This window comes from Mus caroli, unplaced genomic scaffold, assembly GCF_978045245.1.
Source record: "Mus caroli unplaced genomic scaffold, Mus_caroli_1 scaffold_15, whole genome shotgun sequence".
NCBI lineage: Eukaryota > Metazoa > Chordata > Mammalia > Rodentia > Muridae > Mus > Mus caroli.
Window position 1 is genome coordinate 17,159,570 of NW_028227270.1, and position 22,204 is coordinate 17,181,773.

The 22,204-nt window shown below is 34.5% G+C and overlaps 1 protein-coding gene across 1 annotated transcript; it reads right to left on the reverse strand.

The window, feature by feature from the left end:
* Nucleotides 1-1,110: 1,110 nt before the first annotated feature.
* Cenpk (centromere protein K) lies at nt 1,111-22,138 on the reverse strand. The gene is made up of 10 exons (XM_021179998.3): nt 22,079-22,138; nt 19,974-20,124; nt 18,148-18,204; nt 16,640-16,712; nt 14,629-14,675; nt 8,548-8,630; nt 8,365-8,463; nt 7,949-8,075; nt 5,559-5,612; nt 1,111-1,317 (listed from the first exon to the last, which is right to left on the reverse strand). Exons 2-10 carry the CDS (start codon nt 20,088-20,090, stop codon nt 1,159-1,161), a joined length of 816 nt encoding a protein of 271 aa, XP_021035657.1. The 5' UTR covers nt 20,091-20,124; nt 22,079-22,138; the 3' UTR covers nt 1,111-1,158.
* Nucleotides 22,139-22,204: the final 66 nt, after the last annotated feature.

A 22,204-nucleotide genomic window follows, 5' to 3' on the forward strand; every position in this document is an offset into this window, starting at 1 on the left:
TTAAAGGCGTGCACAACCATGCCCTGTGAATAGCTAGATTCTTTAGAAAAATAGAATATTAGTTTTAATACAGCAAATTCAAATATTTTCAGGACTGAAGATGTAGCTCTATTGGTAGAATATTTGCTTAGCATAAATGAAGCCTGGGTTTGAATCAAGCATAGCACAGCTTTTGTTCAGGTACTCAAGAAGTTGGAGAACTAGTAAATTTGATGACAGGCTGAGCTATTGTAGATACTATAATAATTCAAGTTAGTGTTAAACATTAGTTTGTTGTTTATTTGGTTGGTTTTGGGGTTTTTTGTTTTTTTGAGACATGTCTCTCTACATAGCCTGTGCTGTCCTGGAAATCACTATGTAGACCAGGCTGACCTCCACTCATAGCAATATGCCTGCCTCTGCCTCCCAATGCTAAGATTAAAGGCATGTGCCAGTATGCTTGGCTAAATATTCCAATTTATAACACATCTAGAAATAAAAGCATATGCATATAACATTTTAGAATTATATCATTTACTATATTACTATATAAAATTACTTACCTACCTTGCATGAGGTCCTAAGTTCAATCCCCAGCACAAGAAAAAAATCTAAATTAATATTTCATTATAATTACTAATTATAAAGCTATTACTAAATGCCAAATGGAACTGAAATAGTTTAAATGATGACACAGTTTAAAAAAATGTAAATTAGCAAAAATCACAAATTCTTTTGTTGTTTTTAAGATTCTTTGTTATTTCAAAATCACACATTCATAAGATTTTCCTAAGAATACTGAATGAGGCAAGTTACATTAAATGCTTTAAAGTCTAGAATACTTTTACTTGCATTCTTACCTACAGAGTTTATAACTTCAACACATTGATTGAATTGAAAAGGCCCATTTTGAACATGTACAATGCAGTGTAAGTCATTTCAAAGGTGGACAACCAGGGTATGCATGGTCGTGAAGGATTGTAAACCAACTGAGTACTCAACAAGCCCAATACCAGCTGGGATACATGAGACTGTATTTCAAAACAACAAAAACAACAACAAAATAAGATAGACTATGCCCTTGATTTGCAAATAATATTCTTTATTTAAATAGTAAAATTGTGTTTCCTTTATCCATGGGTGTGAAGATTCCGTACTGTGTGAAAACAAATCATCATTTTACTGATGGAAAGCTTCTAATCTTATTTGGGATGGATCTTCTGGATGTCTCAAAGCAATTCCGTAACGCAGAAGTAGCTCAATGTATGGTGGCCAAAAGGAATCACGAATTTTAACATATGGATCATGTGGAGCATCAAACATTCTATTTATAAGCATCTAAGAAAAAAATGATTAGAAATATACCTTTTGTGGGGAAGTCTAGATACCTTCATAAAACAATAGTTTTGTGCCAATGAACATTACTGTTATGTAAACAACATCTGATTTTTAAGACTATAGATACTAGTGGATGAAATATGTATTAAAATGAATCTAGTAAAATGAAAACAATTCCTAAAAACTACCTAAAAATATTTACAACTTTCCTATGTCTTTGAGCATAATTTCCTTTAAAATAAGAACAAGAATTATAAAAAATAAAATTTTTACATCAACTGTAGAATATAGCTGGCTACATAAGGCCCTGGGTTTTTTCTCCATCATTATGGGGAAAAAATTAAAATTTTACAAACTGAACACAAAAAAAGATAACCACAACTATTCTTATGCTTATTCTTCAAAAAATAGTTGTTTCCCATTATCATTTCCTTCATCTTCTCCTTGAATATTTCTGATTACTTTACCAAGGATGTTGAGATCTTACAGTGAAATTTGACAAACTTTGAGTAGTATAGGGTAGCATTTCTCAAATTCTATTCCACATGGAAATGTGGCTTCTTATTAAGGTCTAAGGTATTGAGAAGCAGGTTTCTCACTCCAGGAGAATATCAACAGATTAGTCCATAAAGAAAACGTTTTATATATCTTATACATGTATACAAAATATACATGTATATAATATACATATATACATACTTATATATACACCATATAGATATATAAAAATATATTTAATATATGTGCATATAATGAAATTATCTGACTTTTAGGAAAATGGAACTAGAAAATATGAAATAAGCCAAACTTAGACCAAAGTCCTGTTCCCCTTACACAGAATCTAGATTTAAATAGGAGTGTGTGTGTATGTGTATATGTATGAATGGAATGAAAGACTTGTGGTGATGGTGGGACAGAGAGTAGAGAAAGAGGCACAGAGAAGGAAGAAAGCAAGAGTTGAGGAAGGAAAGAAAAACAAAATAAGGGAGACTATTTAGTGGAAGGGTATCAGGAAGACAGGAGTAAGGATAGAAGGAGGTAAGAATTGGGGCAAAAATGAGCAAGGTACAATGACACATATATATGAAAACACCATAATCAAACATTACTTTTTAAGTTATCTCAAAAACGTATTTAAAAAAGAAAAGAAAACCAAAATACTGCCATCACCAGAAAGCTTACAGAAGCTTGCTAATGATATCTGAGACTCCACAGTCTTCAACAAATCTACTGGCATTTTCAGAGATTTTTTTTTTTTTAAAGATTTATTTATTTATATGTAAGTACACTGTAGCTGTCTTCAGACACTCCAGAAGAGAGAGTCAGATCTCGTTACGGATGGTTGTGAGCCACCATGTGGTTGCTGAGATTTGAACTCCGGACCTTCGGAAGAGCAGTCGGGTGCTCTTACCCACTGAGCCATCTCACCAGCCCCCAGAGATTTTTTGTGAAGCAATTATATTCAATTATTTGAAAAGTAATATTTCAATGGTAAAAATGGTAAATGTGTTATTATTTTCCTTCTTCATCTACCTCTCAGTTCTTTTAACAATTTATGAAACTAGGTCTGAGAACTAAGGACAATTAAGGACTCTTTAGGTGTACATAATTTGTGACAAATCATTAATTTCAGGTTAAAGTTTTAACTGAAAAATATTATTTTAAAGATCATGAAAAGAAAAGGTACAATTTATACAAATATAAAGTGTTATAAAAGTGACTAAAATTAATCTGCCAACCCCTAATTTCAATCTTAGTTATATCAATATTTAAATTCAGAAAATAAAATAAAAATGTCAATTGTTACTAATATGACCATTTCAAGTCCTTCATCCTGTGAAATAAAAAGGTCACAATCGCCTTTCCTTTAAGTATTATGATAAAGAAATACTTTCATATTTTATAGTAACTATTTATCTTAATATATTGTAAAATTTTTATGAGCTGGCTCTATAACTCACTGGTACAGCACTTGTCTATGGTGAGGACCTGCTTTCTATCCCAATACCATAGAAAGCGAACGAATAACTGAAAAATATTAATTTAAAGAGATCTTATCTTTCGTTTTCAATTTTTATTAGATTATATTAATTAAAATTCTAATAAAAAAGATAGTAGAAACATGGTAAAAATTCAAATTGAAAATGAGTGTGCAAATTTTTTTCACTAAACTGTAGATTAAGTATTTTTGTCACTGATAATATGAACTGCAAAGAAAGTATTTGGTTTTCTAAGTTTTGTATTTTGTATTGTATCCCAATTTTTTTTTTCAAGACAGGGTTTCTCTGTGTAGCCCTGGCTGTTCTTGAACTCACTTTGTAGACCAGGCTGGCCTCGAACTCAGAAATCCGCCTGCCTCTGCCTTAAAGGCGTGCGCCACCACGCCCGGCTTTGTATCCCAATTTTTAACCATGTGTTTCAGATAACATCAATATTTTACATAAAGTGTCACTTTACAATTTTTATGACATTTGTTTCTCTGTATGCACAAATACAGAGAGAATGATAAACAACTTAGAGGACAATGCGCAGGAATCGGCTCTCCATCACTCCATGGGTCCTGGGGATCAAACTCATACAACTGGGCTGTGCACCAAGCACGTTTAACCACTAAATCATCTCACTAGCCTAAAGGAGCTTTTCTTAACCTTATAAAAGATAGTGAATACATCCAGGAAAGGTTTTAGTTTTAAACTAGGGAAATCAGAAATATCGACACAGTGTCTGATTATAAATCAGACAACTATTTCTATCTAGCTTTTTAAAGATAGTGATATATTACTATATATTAATAATATTGATATATTCTTACATCAATTGCTTATACCCAACGCATTAAGTTCTGAAAATACTCTTCTAAATTTACTTGTCCCAGAGATAGGAGGGAACTCATCCCTAATCCAGAAGCTGTATCCAACTGATAGCACTTGCAAATGAAAATGTAGCTTTCTCCAAGAAAGTCTCCCTGGGAAACCAACAACTCCCGATGGTAGAGCCCATGGCCCGGAGTGGGACCTAACAACAAAATATACTCACTGGCCTCTTTACAGCTTCTTGGTCTCATAATGTCACGGAAAAGCATTTTTTAAAACCCATATTGATCTTTTGTTCATAGATATACATATACTGGTTTCTGGCTCTGTGTTTTTATGGGATTACTGATGTGTGAATGTGTATGTCTCTGCACCTATATGTGTGTCTCGTGTTTTTCTCTGGCTCTTTTTCTTCAGTTTGTTTTGTTCTATTCCAATTTGTTTATCTTTGTTTTCTTTTATTATTATTCCATAGATGCTTATTTGTTTTCAAACCAGTGACAGAAAAGGTGTGGATCCAGATAGAAGGGGAGTTAAAGAAGGAATTGAGAGGACTTGGGGAGGGGAAATCATAATCAGAATATAGTATATGGAAAAAATCTATTTCAACAAAAGAAAGAATTAAAAAGCAAATGACTATTTGATTTTCATAGACTGCTCTGCCTAAGGTTTTCTAAAGTAATTCATTTCTTTAATAACCTGGTTGGAGCCGGGCGTGGTGGCGCACGCCTTTAATTCCAGCACTCAGGAGGCAGAGGCAGGCGAATTTCTGAGTTCGAGGCCAGCCTGGTCTACAAAGTGAGTTCCAGGACAGCCAGGGCTACACAGAGAAACCCTGTCTCGAAAAACCACCACCACCACCACCACCACCACCACCACCAATCAATCAATCAATCAATCAATCAATAAATAAATAACCTGGGTGGAGTTCAAGTATATTTTTACAATGCTAAAGGTATTGTCTATTTATAAAACAAAATAAATGTCAAACTAAAAAGGCTAGAATTAGTCTTTCTAATAAATGAAACATTTTATTTAAGAAAAAATTATAAATTCAGTTATAAGTTTTAGGTGCATAACTGAGTTGAATTCTTTCAGAATAACAGCACAAGATTTTAGGGTGCAAATAGTAAATGAGCAACTCTCTTAAAGAATCAAAAACAACAATAACAACAACAACAACAAAAACCTTTTTAAATTTTCATTTTTCAAGACAGACTGTAGCCCTGCTGTTCTGGAACTCACTCTGTAGACCAGGGCTGGCCTCAAACTCAAGAGATTCACCTACCTCTGCCTCCAGAGTGCTGGGATTAAAGGCAAGTGTTACCATGTCCAGGACAAGTATTCTTAATAGAAAATAAAAGTAGTATTTTTTTTTCTTTAACACTAATTGTTCACTAAAGAGATAGCAAAAAAATCTACACTTACCTCTAATATTTCATTCAGTGTTATCAGCTGTGCATTCGAGTCTTGAACGTTTTTCTTTGAGAAATGTAAATAACAATTAACATGACAGAATATCAAACCGTATGGCTTAAAAACATTTCTTAGTTGTAATTGTACATGGTGAAGACAAATTCTGAGAGTAAACAACACTTCATGGTACAAGTTAGAATCTTAAAAAATTTAATAGAAACCTTTATATATTTATTTTAAGATACAGTTTAAGCTACCCATAAACATATTATATTATATGTATAATAAATATAATATAAAATAAAGTAGTATGTTTGAGCCACACAAAAAATTCCCCAAGCACATCGTATTCTACTACACTTCACGGAGGCTTCTAAGGGAGCCTTCCTTCCTTTTTACCTTCCCATAGGTCTTGACACGTCCCAATAGATATCAAAAGTTCCTAGCATTGACTCAGTTCACCGAACTTTTTACCTTTGAATAACATGGAGTAACTTATTTCTTAAAAATTAGAAGACAGCCACTATAATGCTCAAGTGTTTTACATATTAATCTTCATTAGTTTCTTCAACTTTTTCTTATGACATAGTTTGAGATCCCTCATAACTATAATCATGGTTAAGTCTCTCAAATGATCTAGGTGTGATTTAACCATCACAAATAAAAAGAAAGAATATGCTCTTACACAACTGCAGATGTTATAATTTTTGGACATCTATTTAATTCTGCTAACTTCTGAGCAGAGAGAGAGAGTCAGAGAGATAGAGAAAGCAAAGTAGTTACAGAACTGACTAGCAAATATAAAGACACAGATTAAATTTAAATAGGCATGCTTAAGTCTCAGAAATTCCTAAGAGAAATCATTTGGCAATAAATAAATAAATTATAAAAAATTGGCTAAAGGGGCTGGAGAAAATGGCTTAATAGTTAGGAGCTCTGATTGCTTTTCCAGAAGATCTGAGTTCAATTCATAGCACTCACATGGTATTCACAACCTTCTGTAACTCACACATGTGGTATATAGATATATGTGTATGCAAAACACATTAAATAAATAAGATAAATAAAAAAGTTTCTAAAAATTATTGGCTTGAATTTAAGAACTGATAAAAATAAGTAATTAATCAAATATAAAATAGAATAAGCGCTAAGCATACTATGGTAGTGTCTCAATACAAAATAAATACTGAAATTAAAAACAACAAAATTAGAATGGAGGTTTCGGTGGAAGAATGGTTTCTTATTTCTATATCAATAAATTCATACTACTTAAAACTGAGAGATGAAGTTATACAAACTTATACCATTTATATTTCTCATTATTTGTTCCCTTTGTCTTAGGTCTCTCTCTCTCTCTCCAGTGCTAAAATATTTTGAAGCAAAGAAATATTTCTCCAAGTACAACATTTGAACTTCATTTTTCTTCTATCAAAATTAATTAAAATCATATTTATCATTGATGGTATAATAGCAAGAATAAAATTCCCCTATACCAATCAGCCATCAACCTGTTTCTGTACACACTGTGTTTAGGACAGTGTCTCCACTTTAGTGACTCACTATGTAAGTGACTTGCTAACATGTTAATGATGAGCAAGGATTTGGGTTAACTTTGTTTTTGTATTTGTAATTAAGTTGTAAAGTTCACTGTTGTAAACAGAACTATGTACCTCAAAAGTATGTGTTGAAACTCAGATTTGGTTAGTTGTATTTGGAAAGAGAACACAAGTGTTACATGAGGTCATCAGGGACCAATTCCAATGAGGACTACGTTTTGAGTTTTGTGTGTTGTGTGTTGTTTTGTTTTTGTGTAACAGTAAGACAGTAAGAGAACTTTTAAAAAAAAGTTTTCCCCCTGCATGTAGAGCTGAGATCAATGTAAACAGAGTGAGAAGATGTCAGCTCCCAGCCAGGAATAGACCTCATCAGAAACCAACCCTGAGAGTACTTTAATCTTGCATTTCTAGTCTTGAGACAGAAAAATTCCATTTTTATGCCAGGGTCTCTGGTATTCTGTTATGGCAGCCCACTAATACAGTATGCTGGCCAGATACCATGAAGCAGAGACAATGTTTAACAGACACAGTGGAAGCAGAAAAGAGACTCCCATTAGGTTTTCCTCTGATCCCACACACACACTGGGCAATGCAAGCATGTGGGCACTGGGTGCACATACAATAAACACACACACACAAATAAATAAATAAAATGTTAAATCTTTAAAAATGTATTTAACCAATCCCATTTTATTAAACAATAAAATATCTCGGATTTTTTGGTAACTATGATAGGATAAAGGAATATTTGTGTGTATGTCTCATTATGCCGTACTCCTTTGCTTTTGTTCCTATACAAAAACATACAATTATAACCATTTAGAGACTGTCTTCTCTAAAACTTACCCTTTTCTTTGGAGTACTTGCATCAGGCAGAGGAAAATGATTGTCTAAAAAAGCACCCAAGGTAAGCAAGAGCTTCTCCTTGAATTCCTTTATCCCACGGATCTTAGTTGTCAGTTCATTAAAGATTCTAATAATACAAAATAATAAGACAAACATTAAACTGAGAAATTACACTTGTGCACGTTCCCGGTTACACAGGAAATTGATCAAAATGTTGTGGAGTTTCATTTGATCCATAAAAGTAGAGAATATTCTTTAAAACAAGTAGTGAAACTAGTATAGTAAGAGAAGTCATTCTAAAAAAAGATGAAACAGCTAATGGTAATACTTAGGACCACTGTTTCTGCTTTATATAATACAATAAATTCTTTTTTCAAAAATAATCTGAAAAAAGTCTAGAATACAAAATGAATTACCTTGATTCAGTTAATGATACCACCTGATTTTTCAAATCACTGTTTAATACGTTAAGAGTGTCCAGTATTTGCTGCTGTTCATCCAACCACTGTTGCTCCCTTTAAGCATGGAAAACAATAGTCAATAAAAACTTAAGTGCCAACTCAGTATGTATCAATGATTAATAGAAATTACAAATTTACCTTTCTAAGTCCTCTTTTAACTTTTCATTCTTTGATTGAATGGTAGATAGTACCATTTCAAGATCACATCTCAATTTTTGGAACTAGAATAAAAGAATTCAAGCTAAAGCTTTGTCTCCTAGTTTATACATAGTTCAGTTTTCAAATAACAGTAAAATTGATCTAGAATGTCTCAATGTGGAAGCCAACAGTAAAAATGCTTACCAGAAAAAGTTGGAAATGATAAATATACAGCAAGCAGATGGTAAATTTTGGTGACACATCACTGACAAATATAAAATTTAAGAATTTTCAAGCTACATATTTTAATTTCAAATTGAAACTAGATTAATGGACTTAATAGATTAGATTTTTTTCTAATGAGAACACACAATTAAGACAAAGAATAGATTATCATTCTTTCAGTATTGATTAAACCTGCAACTCAATATTCATAACTTGTTAGCCAGCAATCATTGCTGAAAAATGCAAGAGTAAAGAAAACAAAGAGTGTAATGCAGAAATTAAGCAGTAAGTGCAATGGTGGTATATACCAGAAAGATAAAAATAAACCAAAATAATAATAACACAATGAGGTGCAAAGAAGAACTGTCCTAAGGTATTATGATTTGTAAAGATCTCTGACTAGGTAACATGTGAGTAGCAGAAAAAAGACCAAAATCAAACAAAGTTACTATCTAGTAGAAGAAAATTCCAGACAGAGCAAAAAATAAATTCAAAGGTTTCTGGTATGTTGGGAATTGCTTCTAATGTTTTCTCTTAATTTGGCTCCCAAAGCCACCCTTACAGACCTGAGGGTCCCTGACACCAACTAGATCTAACTGCTAATAAAGAATTGCTATAAAGTCAATGCCTGGGCAGGGAGACAGAAGTGGAACTATTAGATTGCGTGAGCAAGGGACCAAGGGAGAGAGAGAATCACTATGATAGGCCACTTCCCTGATTGTGTTTGGGATAGCAGAAATGAAATGTAGATTTTAAAAGATGTTAACTCAGGAATACCAGAGAGGGGTGTGTGCTAGTCTCAGGGAGGTTTAGAAGTGCGCAGCCATTGATCTAGTCAAGGTACATCAAAATTAGCTGACACACGCTCACATGCATGCACATATGTGTCTGTGCGTGTGTCTTTCATTCATGAATCCAGAACTTTTGGGCGGGTACAACATACACACAAACCAGTAGGAGCGAAAGCTGCTTAACAAATTAACAGTTAACAATGTTCCATTTGAGATACCTGACCAACACAAAGACCATGTGAAACTGAGTTACATGCTGTCCTCTTATCTACTATTCTTTCCTTGGAAAAACATGTTAATTACTATTCTATTCTCTGAATTGCAAGGGTTTCCACTAATTATTTTTTTCTAACTTTAAATCCATTATAAGTTATACATGTGTTTTATAAACTCTAAAGTAACTAAAAAATAAAACAAAATAAGAAAATAGAAATATCTAGAAATCCAGTACTGTAATATGGCGGTTTGAATAAAAATAGCCCCCGCCCCCAAGGCTCTTAGAAAGTGGCATTATATTGTGGTATGGCCTTGTTGGAGGAAGTGTGTTATGGGGGTGGGCTTTAGGGTTTCAGATGTTCAAGCCAGGCACAGTGTCACTCTCTCTTCCGGCTTCCTTCTGATTAGGATATAGAACTCTCAGCTTCTTCTCCAGCAGCACCATCTGCCTGTGTGCTACCATGCTTTCTGACATTATAACAATGGACTAAACCGCCAGGTGGTGGTGGCACACCTTTAATCCCAGCACTTGGGAGGCAGAGGCAGGCAGATTTCTGAGTTCGAGGCCAGCCTGGTCTACAAAGTGAGTTCCAGGACAGCCAGGGCTACACAGAGAAACCCTGTCTCGAAAAACCAAACCAAACCAAGACAAAAAAACAAAAACAAACAAACAAACAAACAAAAAACCCAATGGACTAAACCTTTGAACTGTAAGCCAGCCCCAATTACATGCTTTCCTTTACAAGAATTCCCATGGTTATGGTGTCTCATCATAGCAACAGAACCCTAACTAAAACATGAAATAAAAAGGCTTTTTTAAAGAAATGTAAACCAAGAAAGCAAGAAAAGAGAAAAATGAGACCACAAAAAAGTTGGATTAAAATGAATAAGCATATACATATCACTACATTAATGAGATCAATAATAGATCAAAAGAACAATATCACACTGATACCATATTAAATTGTCTAACAATGGAATTAAATTAGAAATTAACAAAGAAAATTAGGAAACTGCAAATATGTGGACACTAAAAAAGCTGTAAAACAAAGCTATGTGACAAAGAAAGAATAAATAGGGAACTGAGAAACTATAACTTCAATCATCAATTATTATGACTAAAAATAAAAACATAACATTAAAATTTCTAGAAGCAGTGCTTAAAAGATGACTCAATGGTTAAGAGCAACTGAATTTTGTGTTCTTCTAGAAATCTTGGGTTGAATTCCCAGCAACATGGTGGCTTACAGCCGGTCATCTAAAATGGGATCTGATGCCCTCTTCTGGTGTGCAACCATAAATGCAAACAAAGCACTCATACATAAAATATATATTCGGATAATTAAATTTTAAATCCTTGTTAGAAAAACAGAAACAAGAAAATTCTCAAATTAATGGTCTTATTTTTTTTTATCATAAACTAAAAAAAGAAAAAAATAAAGCTCTTAATACTAAAGAAATAATGAGGGCTGGAGAGATGGCTCAGCAGTTAAGAACACTGGTCTTCCAGGGGTCCTAAGTTCAATTTCTAGCAACCATATGGTGGCTCACAGCCATTTGTTATGGGATCTGATGCCCTCTTCTGATGTATCTGAAGACAGCTATAGTGTACCCACATTCAGGAAAAAAATAAATCTTTTTGTTTGTTTGTTTGTTGGTTTTTTAAAGAAACAATGATAAGGAATAAAAAAAAAAATTAAATGTGAGATGGGGTGAAAGGAACAGAGAGAGGAGGAGGTGAGGAAAGAAATCAATGATGCCTAAAGCTAGCTCTTTAAGTCATTACAATGAATTCAGAAAGCATGAAAAATTCACTGTTAATTCCTTACTTTAAAATAAAAGGATGGATCTAAGGATGGAGCTTACTGGGAGAGTTTCCCTTCTATCATGCACAAAACCCTCCCTAGATTTGATGATCTCTAGCTTAAAAAACCCTTCAGAAACAGGGTTAGAAAAAAATTTCCTCTTTCTAGTTAAACACAGCTATGATAAATCTACTATAAACATCACTTGGGTTTTTTGTTGTTGTTGTTGTTCAATTTTGCCCATTATATTACAGTTATCCAGTGGTGAAATAAATCCCTTTGTGAATATGAAGAGAATTACTACCCTTCTGGTACTATGAGAATGAGAATTGTCAGAATATTTAAAACATAGTTTAAAGAAAGGAAGACCAATAGAAATCATGAAAGAGATGATGGAGCAGCTGAAAAGCATGAAGAAAGGCTATACAGGGAAAAGTAGGAGTGGCCTGTAAAGCTTTAACTCTACTAGGGGTTGTAGGGATGCACACTGACAGAAAGCTGAAATCATAAGCCATGAAGCTCTGACAACAGACTGGTAATCCTAATGAAAGAATAAGCCCATAGCTCTCACAAACTTTAAATTCAGTGGGGGGGGGGGGGTTGTGAGGGGGTAGGGAGATAGACCAGTGTGGGAGTGATTCCCAAATAGCAGACCACACCTGCAAAAACAAAACCAATCCAGTTTGTCTTTCCCTATATTGCTACAACTAGACACTCATGGGAACTCCTGTCGGAGTGCCTGACTAGGAAATGGAGTAGAGAGGAAGATTAGATTATACATGCTGAAAAGTGGTTCAACTTTGTAAAGGGCAGTGTCTTAGTCAGGGTTTCTATTCCTGCACAAACATCATGACCAAGAAGCAAGTTGGGGAGGAAAGGGTTTATTCGGCTTACACTTCCATATTGCTGTTTCATCACCAAGGAAGTCAGGACTGGAACTCAAGCAGGTCAGGAAGAAGGAGCTGATGCAGAGGCCATGGAGGGATGTTCTTTACTGGCTTGCCTCCCCTGGTTTGCTCAGCCTGCTCTCTTATAGAACCCAAGAACCAGCCCAGGGATGGTACCACCCACAAGGGGCCCTCCCCCTTGATCACTAATTGAGAAAATGCCTTACAGCTGGATCTCATGGAGGCATTTCCTCAACTGAAGCTCCTTTCTGTGATAACTCCAGCTGTGTCAAATTGACACACAAAACCAGCCAGTACAGGCAGTAAGTCCCATCACTTAAAGATTACTGTTAAGAGCTTGAAGCTACAGCAACTGTTTGGCCTCAGGACCTGCCTCCATTTAACATATGGTTTGCTGTTTAAGGCAAAGACCTAGAGCCCTGAGGCCAAGCCCAGTAGATCACTCAGTTTCTGCAGCCCTATGCGGCTATCAAGGTGGTTTATCCAGATACAGTCTGAAAGAACTGAAATTGGTAGGTAATAAACAGGATTCCTTCAGTTTTCCCCAGTGTGGTTCTCATGGCTCCATCTGTTCCCACAGGTACCCAAAATATCCCTAGGTTTGTACATTTTCCACCCCACTATGTCATACCTAGGTGAACACACTTTCTCAATCTTGGTAATATGAACAGACTGAAGATTTGGTTGGTTTTTGTTTTGTTTTGTTTGGTTTGGTTTGGTCCAGTTTTTGAGAGACAGGGTTTCTCTGGGAAGCCCTGGCTAGCTGTGTAATTTGCTCTGTGGACCAGGTTAGCCTCAAATTCAGAGATTTATCTGCCTCTGCCTCCCAAATGCTGACATTAAAACTTTGAACCACCACTCCTAATCGTTGTTTCTTTATCACAAAGACAACCTTCTCTCCACTGAGCAACAGTATGCTATAAAATAGTTATTTCAGTCTTATTTCCCCTATCCATATTTTGAGACAGGTAACTCAGACTAACTCAAACTCACTATTGAACCCTGGGCAATTCTCCTGTCTCAACTTTCCAATGACAGCTGTTGAGTCCCCATGCTAAGATATTTTGGTCTTAATCCATTTTTCCTGGCTTAACAGTCCTAACACACTAGACATTTCTAACATGGTAAATACCTTTTAATACACTACTGGATGAAAAGCAGAGCCTAGCCAGTTTTAAGATGAGGGCTAGAGACTAGAAAGACCAAGGCATGATCACATGATTGGGACTTTTAGTTCTAGCCCCAAATTTTTGGAGAGAGAAAAAGAGCTGAAAGTTAATTATTGACCAATTATTTGGTCAATTTTCCCTCCATAGTAGTTTTCATATAAAAATCAAAAGGATGGATTCAGGAAACTTCTAAACAGCTAAATGGATGGACGGGAAGGTCTGGCATGGTAGCACACTCAGGATACCAAAGCTCCGTTCCTTTCCTATAGACTTTAATCTATACATCTTTTTCATCTAGTTTTTCATCTGCATATTTTGGTGATGTCTTCTATAACAAATGAGTAAGAAAGTTTCTGTGAGATCCGTGAGTCTCTCTAGAAAATTATTCACACCTGAAGATGGAGACAAGCAAACTGATTCATAGTCAATTGGTCAGAAGTACAAGAGAAAACCTACTATTGCAACTGTCATCTTTGGTAAGAGGTGGTCTCATGAAACAAATGATTCATCAAAAATTTGATTTTAAACTAAATTAAAGGACACCAAGCTGATGCTTGCTATAGAACCATCTGCTGCAGATACTGGCAAAGAACTAATTTCTGGTGAGGATAAAGCTCTAAAATATAGTCTGTAATCCCAGCATGGCTATGGCAAAAGGGAGGTGGAAAAAGGAGAATCCTTATAGAAGCTTATGAGCTAGCTACCCTGGCATACCCAATGGAAAATAACAAAGAAATCCTGTCTCAAAGCTGTCCTCTGACCTCCACATGCACACATTCTCACACTTACATCAGAATAAATACATAGACAAACAGTAAAAATAAAAAATTTCAAACCTTTAAAATAACTTAGTTCAATGAAAAACATAAATTTTAATGTGTTGAGTGGTTTAGTTTACTTATGTCACAAACTGATATAAAGAAGTTCTAACTATAAATTATTTAGAATATTACTAAAAACAACTCACCTCTTCTTTTCCTAACGTTAACAAAACGTCTTCATTTAGGGGAATTACTACATAAATAAAAATAAAACAAAGTCATATCTCTTAGTTAATTTCAAGAATTTGATTTTGTGGCTTTTCTAAGATAACTCTTTTCAATTTAACTCATGTATTACCAAACTTTTATAAAATATATTCATTTTTATGACTTCTAGATTACTATTTTTACACATATAACTGCAAGTATATAACACTAGATAATTTGATATCTATGCTTTTTTTTTAAGATCTTTTCTTTCCTAAGGCCTAAAAAACATGCTTAGTAATGTTTATAAAAGAGGTTCCTTGGATTATTTTCTCTGTAGTCATAAATCCTATAAATATATGGAAGCATTCACAAACATGAAAGGTTTATTTCTTGTCATGGTTGGTATTATAAGAATAGCATACTAGATATGTTAACATCGTTTTCACTCAGTAGAACTCCCATGGTACATAAGTTAATTCATCGTTTAATAACTTCATAATATTTTATGTGTATTTATTATATTGTAGTAATAATTTTTGAAACTGAGTACTAATACTATGTTAGACATGTTTTTATGTCTTTATTTACTAGTGCTTTAATTTCAAGGACTATACTCCCAGAAATGGAATTATATAGAAATATAGTTAAAACTCTGTAAGATTATATCAGACTTCTTTGTAAAAATGCATCTACAATCAACAAATTATATACAGCATATTATACATGTTTTCGAGCCAAGAGAAATAAACATTTAATTTCCCAGAGAAATTAATAAACTAGTCAATATTTATTCAAAATTTTAGTTTTTAATCAAATGTGATTTGAAATTATCAAATGATATATTACTAAAAACTTTTCTACTATTTTAGAAAGCCTTTTAAAAGAGAGCCATCCTCTATGTACTTTAAAGGACAATTTTAAAGTCCGTTGTATGTAATTCTGGAGTAACTCTTGTACGGTTAGGGTATCTGCACCACATCATGTGCTGAAGGCTTGGGTGCCAACTTTGAGACTGATGAGAGCTAACAGAAGCTTTCTGAGGTAAAACGCCGCAGTAGAGAGAAATTATTGGGTAACTAGAGAGGTGGCCTGGAAGCACGGGAATCTGGTACCTTTTTGCCTTTCTCTGAGACCTGGAGGGCATGAAATAAGCACCATGGGCAGTCACCATGTCTTCCCTTTCCACAGGTCCAAAAGTGACACAGCCAACCAACCATGGACTGAAACTTCTAAAACCACAAGCCAAATAAACTTTGGCTAGTGATAAATTGTTCATCCCATGTTTTGTTTTGTTTTTTAGTAACAGCTGGTTAACAAAAGTACTAACCCATTTCAACAAATGCAGTGCAAAGAGTTTTGGCAGCTATTTACAAAGTGAAGGAATACAGTTTGTGTGTATTTTTCATAATTAAACATTTAGAAAACAGAACATTAGGAGAGCTGTGGAACCGTAATGAACGAAACATCATCATGTTGCTGGAACTTCAGTAGTGAAGAAAAGGCTAAGAGACTGAGAAAATATGAAATAGTCATGGAGTTTCTCAAGTTTTGCAAAAGACATAACTCCACAAATTTAAGAAAGTGGATAAGGTAAACCTAAAGAAATCTATGCCAACATAAACTGTAATTTCATCTGAAAGCTAAAATTCTTCAAAGCAGCCAGGAGGAAAAACAACAAAACCATACAAAGAAAACAGTATTTTGCTTTACTTATAGATAGGAAAACAGAAGCAGTAGACTTATCAGGTGATAAAGAAGATAACTATGAATTCCATAATCAGTAAAAATATTCTTTAAGGTAAAATAGTTACTATAATAAAGTCTTCACAGTTCAAGTTATTATGCTCTAACATAAGAATTTAATGTAGAAAAGAAAACTGGAGTGGATCCTAGATCAACAACCATGGGCAATTTTGAAAACAAATGGATGTTGTCATTCTTGAGGTCATTAATTTAATACTGCATTAATTTGTGTACAATATACAAACCTAAAAGTAAGAATCTTACTTTCGGGTTTTCTTTTCTTCCATTGACCAAGTTCAGCAGTCAAACATTTCATTTGCATAATAAGTAATGAGAGCTATAAAAAAAGAGACTTCAAGTTATTTCTTGTATATACAGATGAAAATATAATACAGTAATAACAGTTGTAAAATAAGTGGACAACAAAAGAGCACCACCAAACTTATTCTATCATAATAACCATTGCTCATAAATGGCCTTCTGCAGCAATGATATAATATGCTATGGAAAATAATGAATTCAGCCTTACTACCAAATCTAAAAGAACCCAAGCATATCACATTTACTTCCTAAATATATCTTAAAACAAAACAAACAAACAAAAAAGCCATGATATTGACATAGAAAGACATTCTCCCCTCAAAAGAAATAGCATGTTATGTCTTGCCAGTATTTTCAGTCAAATTTTCCTTAAATATGTTCATTTCCTTTCTGTGATCTTTCAAAAATATTGTAACTGCTTTTAGTTTTGCTTCAAAACAACTCAAAATATATGTGAAGATAATGATGAGAGCAGTTCCAGTGTCACACAAAAAAGGACTTTTAAATATATATTAGTAGTTTGTAAATTAAAACAGCCATAATATTTTAAAGAAATATATTATAAAAGTTTTCTCCATATTTCTTTCTGCTTCAGAAAAGAATTAAGTCAGGTATAGTGACATATGCTTTCAAATCAGCCCTCTAAGAGTCAGTTCAAGATCAGCTTCAGCAACAGAGCAAGTTCAAAGCCAGAGTATGCTAAATGAGACCCTGCCTTTGAAAACAAATCACAGAAAACTGAGTTTGAGTGCTAAAGGTATGAAGGTACTATGCATACAGAAATGAGTCATCAAAGCAAAGCAGAAACTGATACTTCTTAAAAGGTCTGCACATAGATCAGCCCTTGCCTTGGATTTGTGAACTTGGACTGATTTCAAGATGGTTTCCAAAAAACGAACTCTTTAAGAGTGGCTTCCAATGCCAAAACTATTCAAACATCTTCTGGTATTTTGATTATCTGCTAGGTAGAGTTTGGATGCCAAGTTTCTCTAAGAGTAAACAATGTTTCACCTCACAAGTTGATAAGCTAATATAAAGTGGTAAATGACTATATTGTGAGACAACTCCTGAAAGTTCACATCTTGTTTCCTCTCAACTTTATCCCATGTACCTTTTTCCCTTCCTGATTTGACAATGCATCCTTTCACTATCATAAATCTCAGCCATAAGTAGACTACATAGAGTCCTATGCATCTGCTTTAAGAATCATCAAACTTACAAAAGATCACTTGAGAACTCTTAACACAATAGGACTTCTCTCTCTCTCTCTCTCTCTCTCTCTCTCTCTCTCACACACACACACACACACACACACTCACATATGCTAATTAATTTAAAAAATATAAATATTAATAAGGCTATATTGGAGTTAATATAAACACATAAACTTTTGTACAAAAAGAATGAATTCTGCTTATCTATTTTCTAGAGCGGAATAAAAAAGTTCATACCTGAGCATCTGCATTCGTGAGTGTCTCAGTTCCAATAAGTGATAATTTATTCTGACACTTGATTTAAAAAGTAAAGAAAAACAAGTGATATACTTACAAACCATAGACAATTCCCTTCTCCCTTTTGTAAACAAGCCCAATACAACATCCTTTTTAAAAACATATAAACATGCCTTACAGAATTTATTTAAATTTTTACATAAGATGAAGAAGGCAGTCAAACTGGTTCCAAAGTGAGTGTATCAAAAGGAAAAAAGGAAGAGTTGTATATGTAGCTCAGTAGTAGAGCACCTACAGAAACTTTGGTTGCATTCCCCTCTCTCTCCAAAACAGTGATTATTACAACACCCACGAGCTTGCATGAATTCTAAGCCACATAATGGGAGGTAAGCAAACACATGAAAAAAGTACTATAGAATAATAACAAAACAAATAAGTAGTTAACATGATATGCCTCAAAGAAATATTGTTTGCCTGACTTTAATACCAAACAATGTTAATGGTTGTCTGATACGTTAAAATATGAGGAGCTTAAGTCTTATCTGTCCTCATATCTGATTGTAGTAATTTTCTGTAAAATTTAAAGTTATCTTGTAAAATGCAAGTTTCTATAGTGGAAAACAACAAAAAAAGAATTGTAAGAATTATTTAGTAAATATAGTAGTGACATAAAGCACCAAGGATTTTTGACAAAATGATTTTTTTAAATGTTATTCATTGTTCATACTCATAAAGTTTAGTGAAAAGAGCAGGATGCTCTCTATATTCATAAAAAATTCATTCATCCCTCTTGCTTTACTGAAGTAGGATATTACTTGTGTCTGTGATTTATATCATATGTTAAAGAGAAAAAAATTTACCAAAATAGCATAGTGTATCAAGTGTCTCTCACACAAAAAAAAATTCATAATTTCAAGGTCAACATTTTAATTTCTATATTTGCTTCACTCATAATTCTTAATTATGTATTAGTTCTACAGCTATATTCTCTAATTTGGATACTAATTCAGTCAACATCTACTGTCCCAAACAGGTACTGAAATGATTCATGATTTCCTCTAATCTGGCATTTATTAACTTTTGTGTCCGAATAGTTCCAACCTCCTTAGAATCTCTTGAATTCACTCTTGCAATGACAGCATTCAGGCCTTCATCAGGCCTTACCAGGATGACTACGAGATTCTCTAAAAGCATCCTGTTTCTGTACTCTTGTATTAAAACACAACAAAACGATTGTTTTCATGTAGCCAATCATTTCACAGTGAATTTCAACCTTTTAATGATCTCCCATTGAACCCACTCCACAAAATCCATGTTCTTATTCCAAGCTAATTCTCTACAGTCTTAGTTCACAAGATTTCCTTTTCCTAGTATATATTTTTCCATAAAATCTTACCAAGATTTCTCTAACCTCTTTAAACTATACATTCAGACTTTTCCATTTTTGTCTTGTCCTAATTTCACAGGTTCTTAATTATCCGTTTACTTCTTGTAGAAAGGTAACCTTGACTCCTTCATAATGCCTTACACATTTCTCCTAAGTATAGTTTTTTGCATTCTACCATAATACCCTTAATGGTGCATTATATACAATAGTATGAATGACCTCTATAAGCAAAAAAATCTGAGAACCAGAACTACCATTATTTTTTTTTTCTCTTTCTACAGCTTATCAAGTATAAAAAATTTTTAAAGAATGCTTTTTGGTATAAAATCTATACAAATAATTTATAAAATAAAAGTTATGGGGAAACTAACACGGTTTCTTTCCTAAGTCAATTATGTAAAATTATATTAATATATCACTTTTATCTGTTGAAACTTACATCTTCCATGTCTTTCCACATTTCTTCACATTCTTTAATAAGTTCCTCCTCTGTATCTATAACAGCTTCCACATCTGTAATAGTATCTGGATGTACTTCCTGTTTATTCTCTGACATATCCTTTATAGTTTTCTTCACCTTACTGCAACTACTAACGTTAAATAAAAAAGACACATGCATTAAACAACTATCTGCTGAATGTAGGAGTGACTAATAAACAAAAAGTCCTTTTTATCGAAAGAGAAATATGAACATGCACCCGTTGGAGGGAATACTTTCATATAGCCATTATTTAAAAAAAAAAAAAAAAGTATGGATGTAAGCAAAAATTAGAAACAGAACTACCACAGGATCCAGAAATTCCACTATTAGATATATATCCAAACAAAGGAAACTAGCATGTTGAAAAGATGTTTACAATCTTGTTTACTATAGCACCATTCACAATAGCCCAGATATGTAATCAACTAAGTATCCACTAACTGAAGAATGGATTTAAATTTTAAAAAGTTCCATTGTAACAGGAGAGTCAGTAGAATAACAAGAGTGCAAATTTCAGGTAGGTGAGGAGATGTATTGGTAAGAGCTTGTGGAAGATGTGTTTGAATTACTTCTTCCAACTAAGTGAAATGGCACCTAAGGTGATCCACTGTGAGGAAGTATCAAGGAATTTGAATTTTAAGAGCAGATACAGCCAGGTGTTGTGGCCCATGCCTTTAATCCCAGCACTTAGGAGGCAGAGGCAGGCGGATTTCTGAGTTCGAGGCCAGCCTGGTCTACAAAGTGAGTTCCAGGACAGCCAGGGCTATACAGAGAAACCCTGTCTCGAAAAACCAAAAAAAAAAAAAAAAAAAAAAAAACAAGAAAATTCAAAGAATATTAAGCAACATTGGATAGTAGCCCACTTTAAATTAGTAACTAGTGGCCCAAATAAAAAACAAAAGATCGCATATTAAGAAATAAAGTCGCTAGAGAAAGTACCCAAGGAGCTAAAGGGATCTGCAACCCTATAGTTGGAACAACATGATGAACTAACCAGAACCCCGGAGCTCTTGTCTCTAGCTGCATATGTATCGAAAGATGGCCTAGTCGGCCATCACTGGAAAGAAAGGCCCATTGGACTTGCAAACTTTATATGCCCCAATATAGGGGAATGCCAGGGTCAAAAGAATGGGAATGGGTGGATAGGGAAGTGGGGGGCGGTATGGGGGACTTTTGGGATAGCATTGGAAATGTAATTGAGAAAAATATGTAATAAAAAATATTAAAAATTAAAAAAAAAAGAAATAAAGTCATCCAGGGCAAGGTTACTAGATGGCTGCTGTAAAGGAGATGATAGTGTATCATGAGGTACAGTTAGGTAATTTTAAGGATGTAGACAGAGAGGACCTGTAGTTTACAACATCAGATGTAAATCAGAATAAACACCGCCCCAATGTATTTTTTACTCATAAGGAATTTTTAAGTCTTAAATTGCTTAACACGATGCAGCTTTGTTGTTGGACAGAACACGGTAACATGCTCCTAGGTTAAACGTGTCAATAACGCGAAGATGTCAACTCCCCCCATATTGTCCTCTTTTATGTTAATTAAAATCCTAAAGGCGACAAAAACTCTGTCGCACTTGATGAGGAAATTCTAGAACCTATACAGAAATATAAAGATCCAGAAATAGCAAAGGCTCGTAGACTACATGCTAATCGTTAACCGTAGAACAGGCAGGTGGAGAGGAGGGAACGCAACACACACGCCCTTCTTGAATTTCTAGCGTCACATACATACACATTCCAAGTCAAAAAGAATATTCTAAAAGGGAGACCACCTTATAAATTACAGTAATTTCAATATATAGTTTAGCTGATAGAAATCTACTTCATTCTTTTTAACAAAAAGTTCCTTCCAACCCCGCCCCTCGGCTTTTTCGGGAAAAACCCGGTAGGTTCTAGAACAGCATTGGCCCGAGAGGCCGAGAAGCGCGAGACCTCCAGTTCGTAAGGCGTAAGCGTCCGATCTAGGGGGTACCTGGGTCCCCCCAAACCCGCGAGCTGCCATCCTCCTTGACAGAAAACTGGGACCTTTGCCAGTCAGAGCCGGTTTCAACTCACTTCAGTCCTCCGGCCTCCTCAGCGCTCTCGTCCACACAGCCAAGCCGCGCTGTTTACGCGCGCTGCTCGCTGATTGGACCAGCTGCGCCCACCGCAGCCAATCAAGAAGCGCTTCCGGCAGCTGAC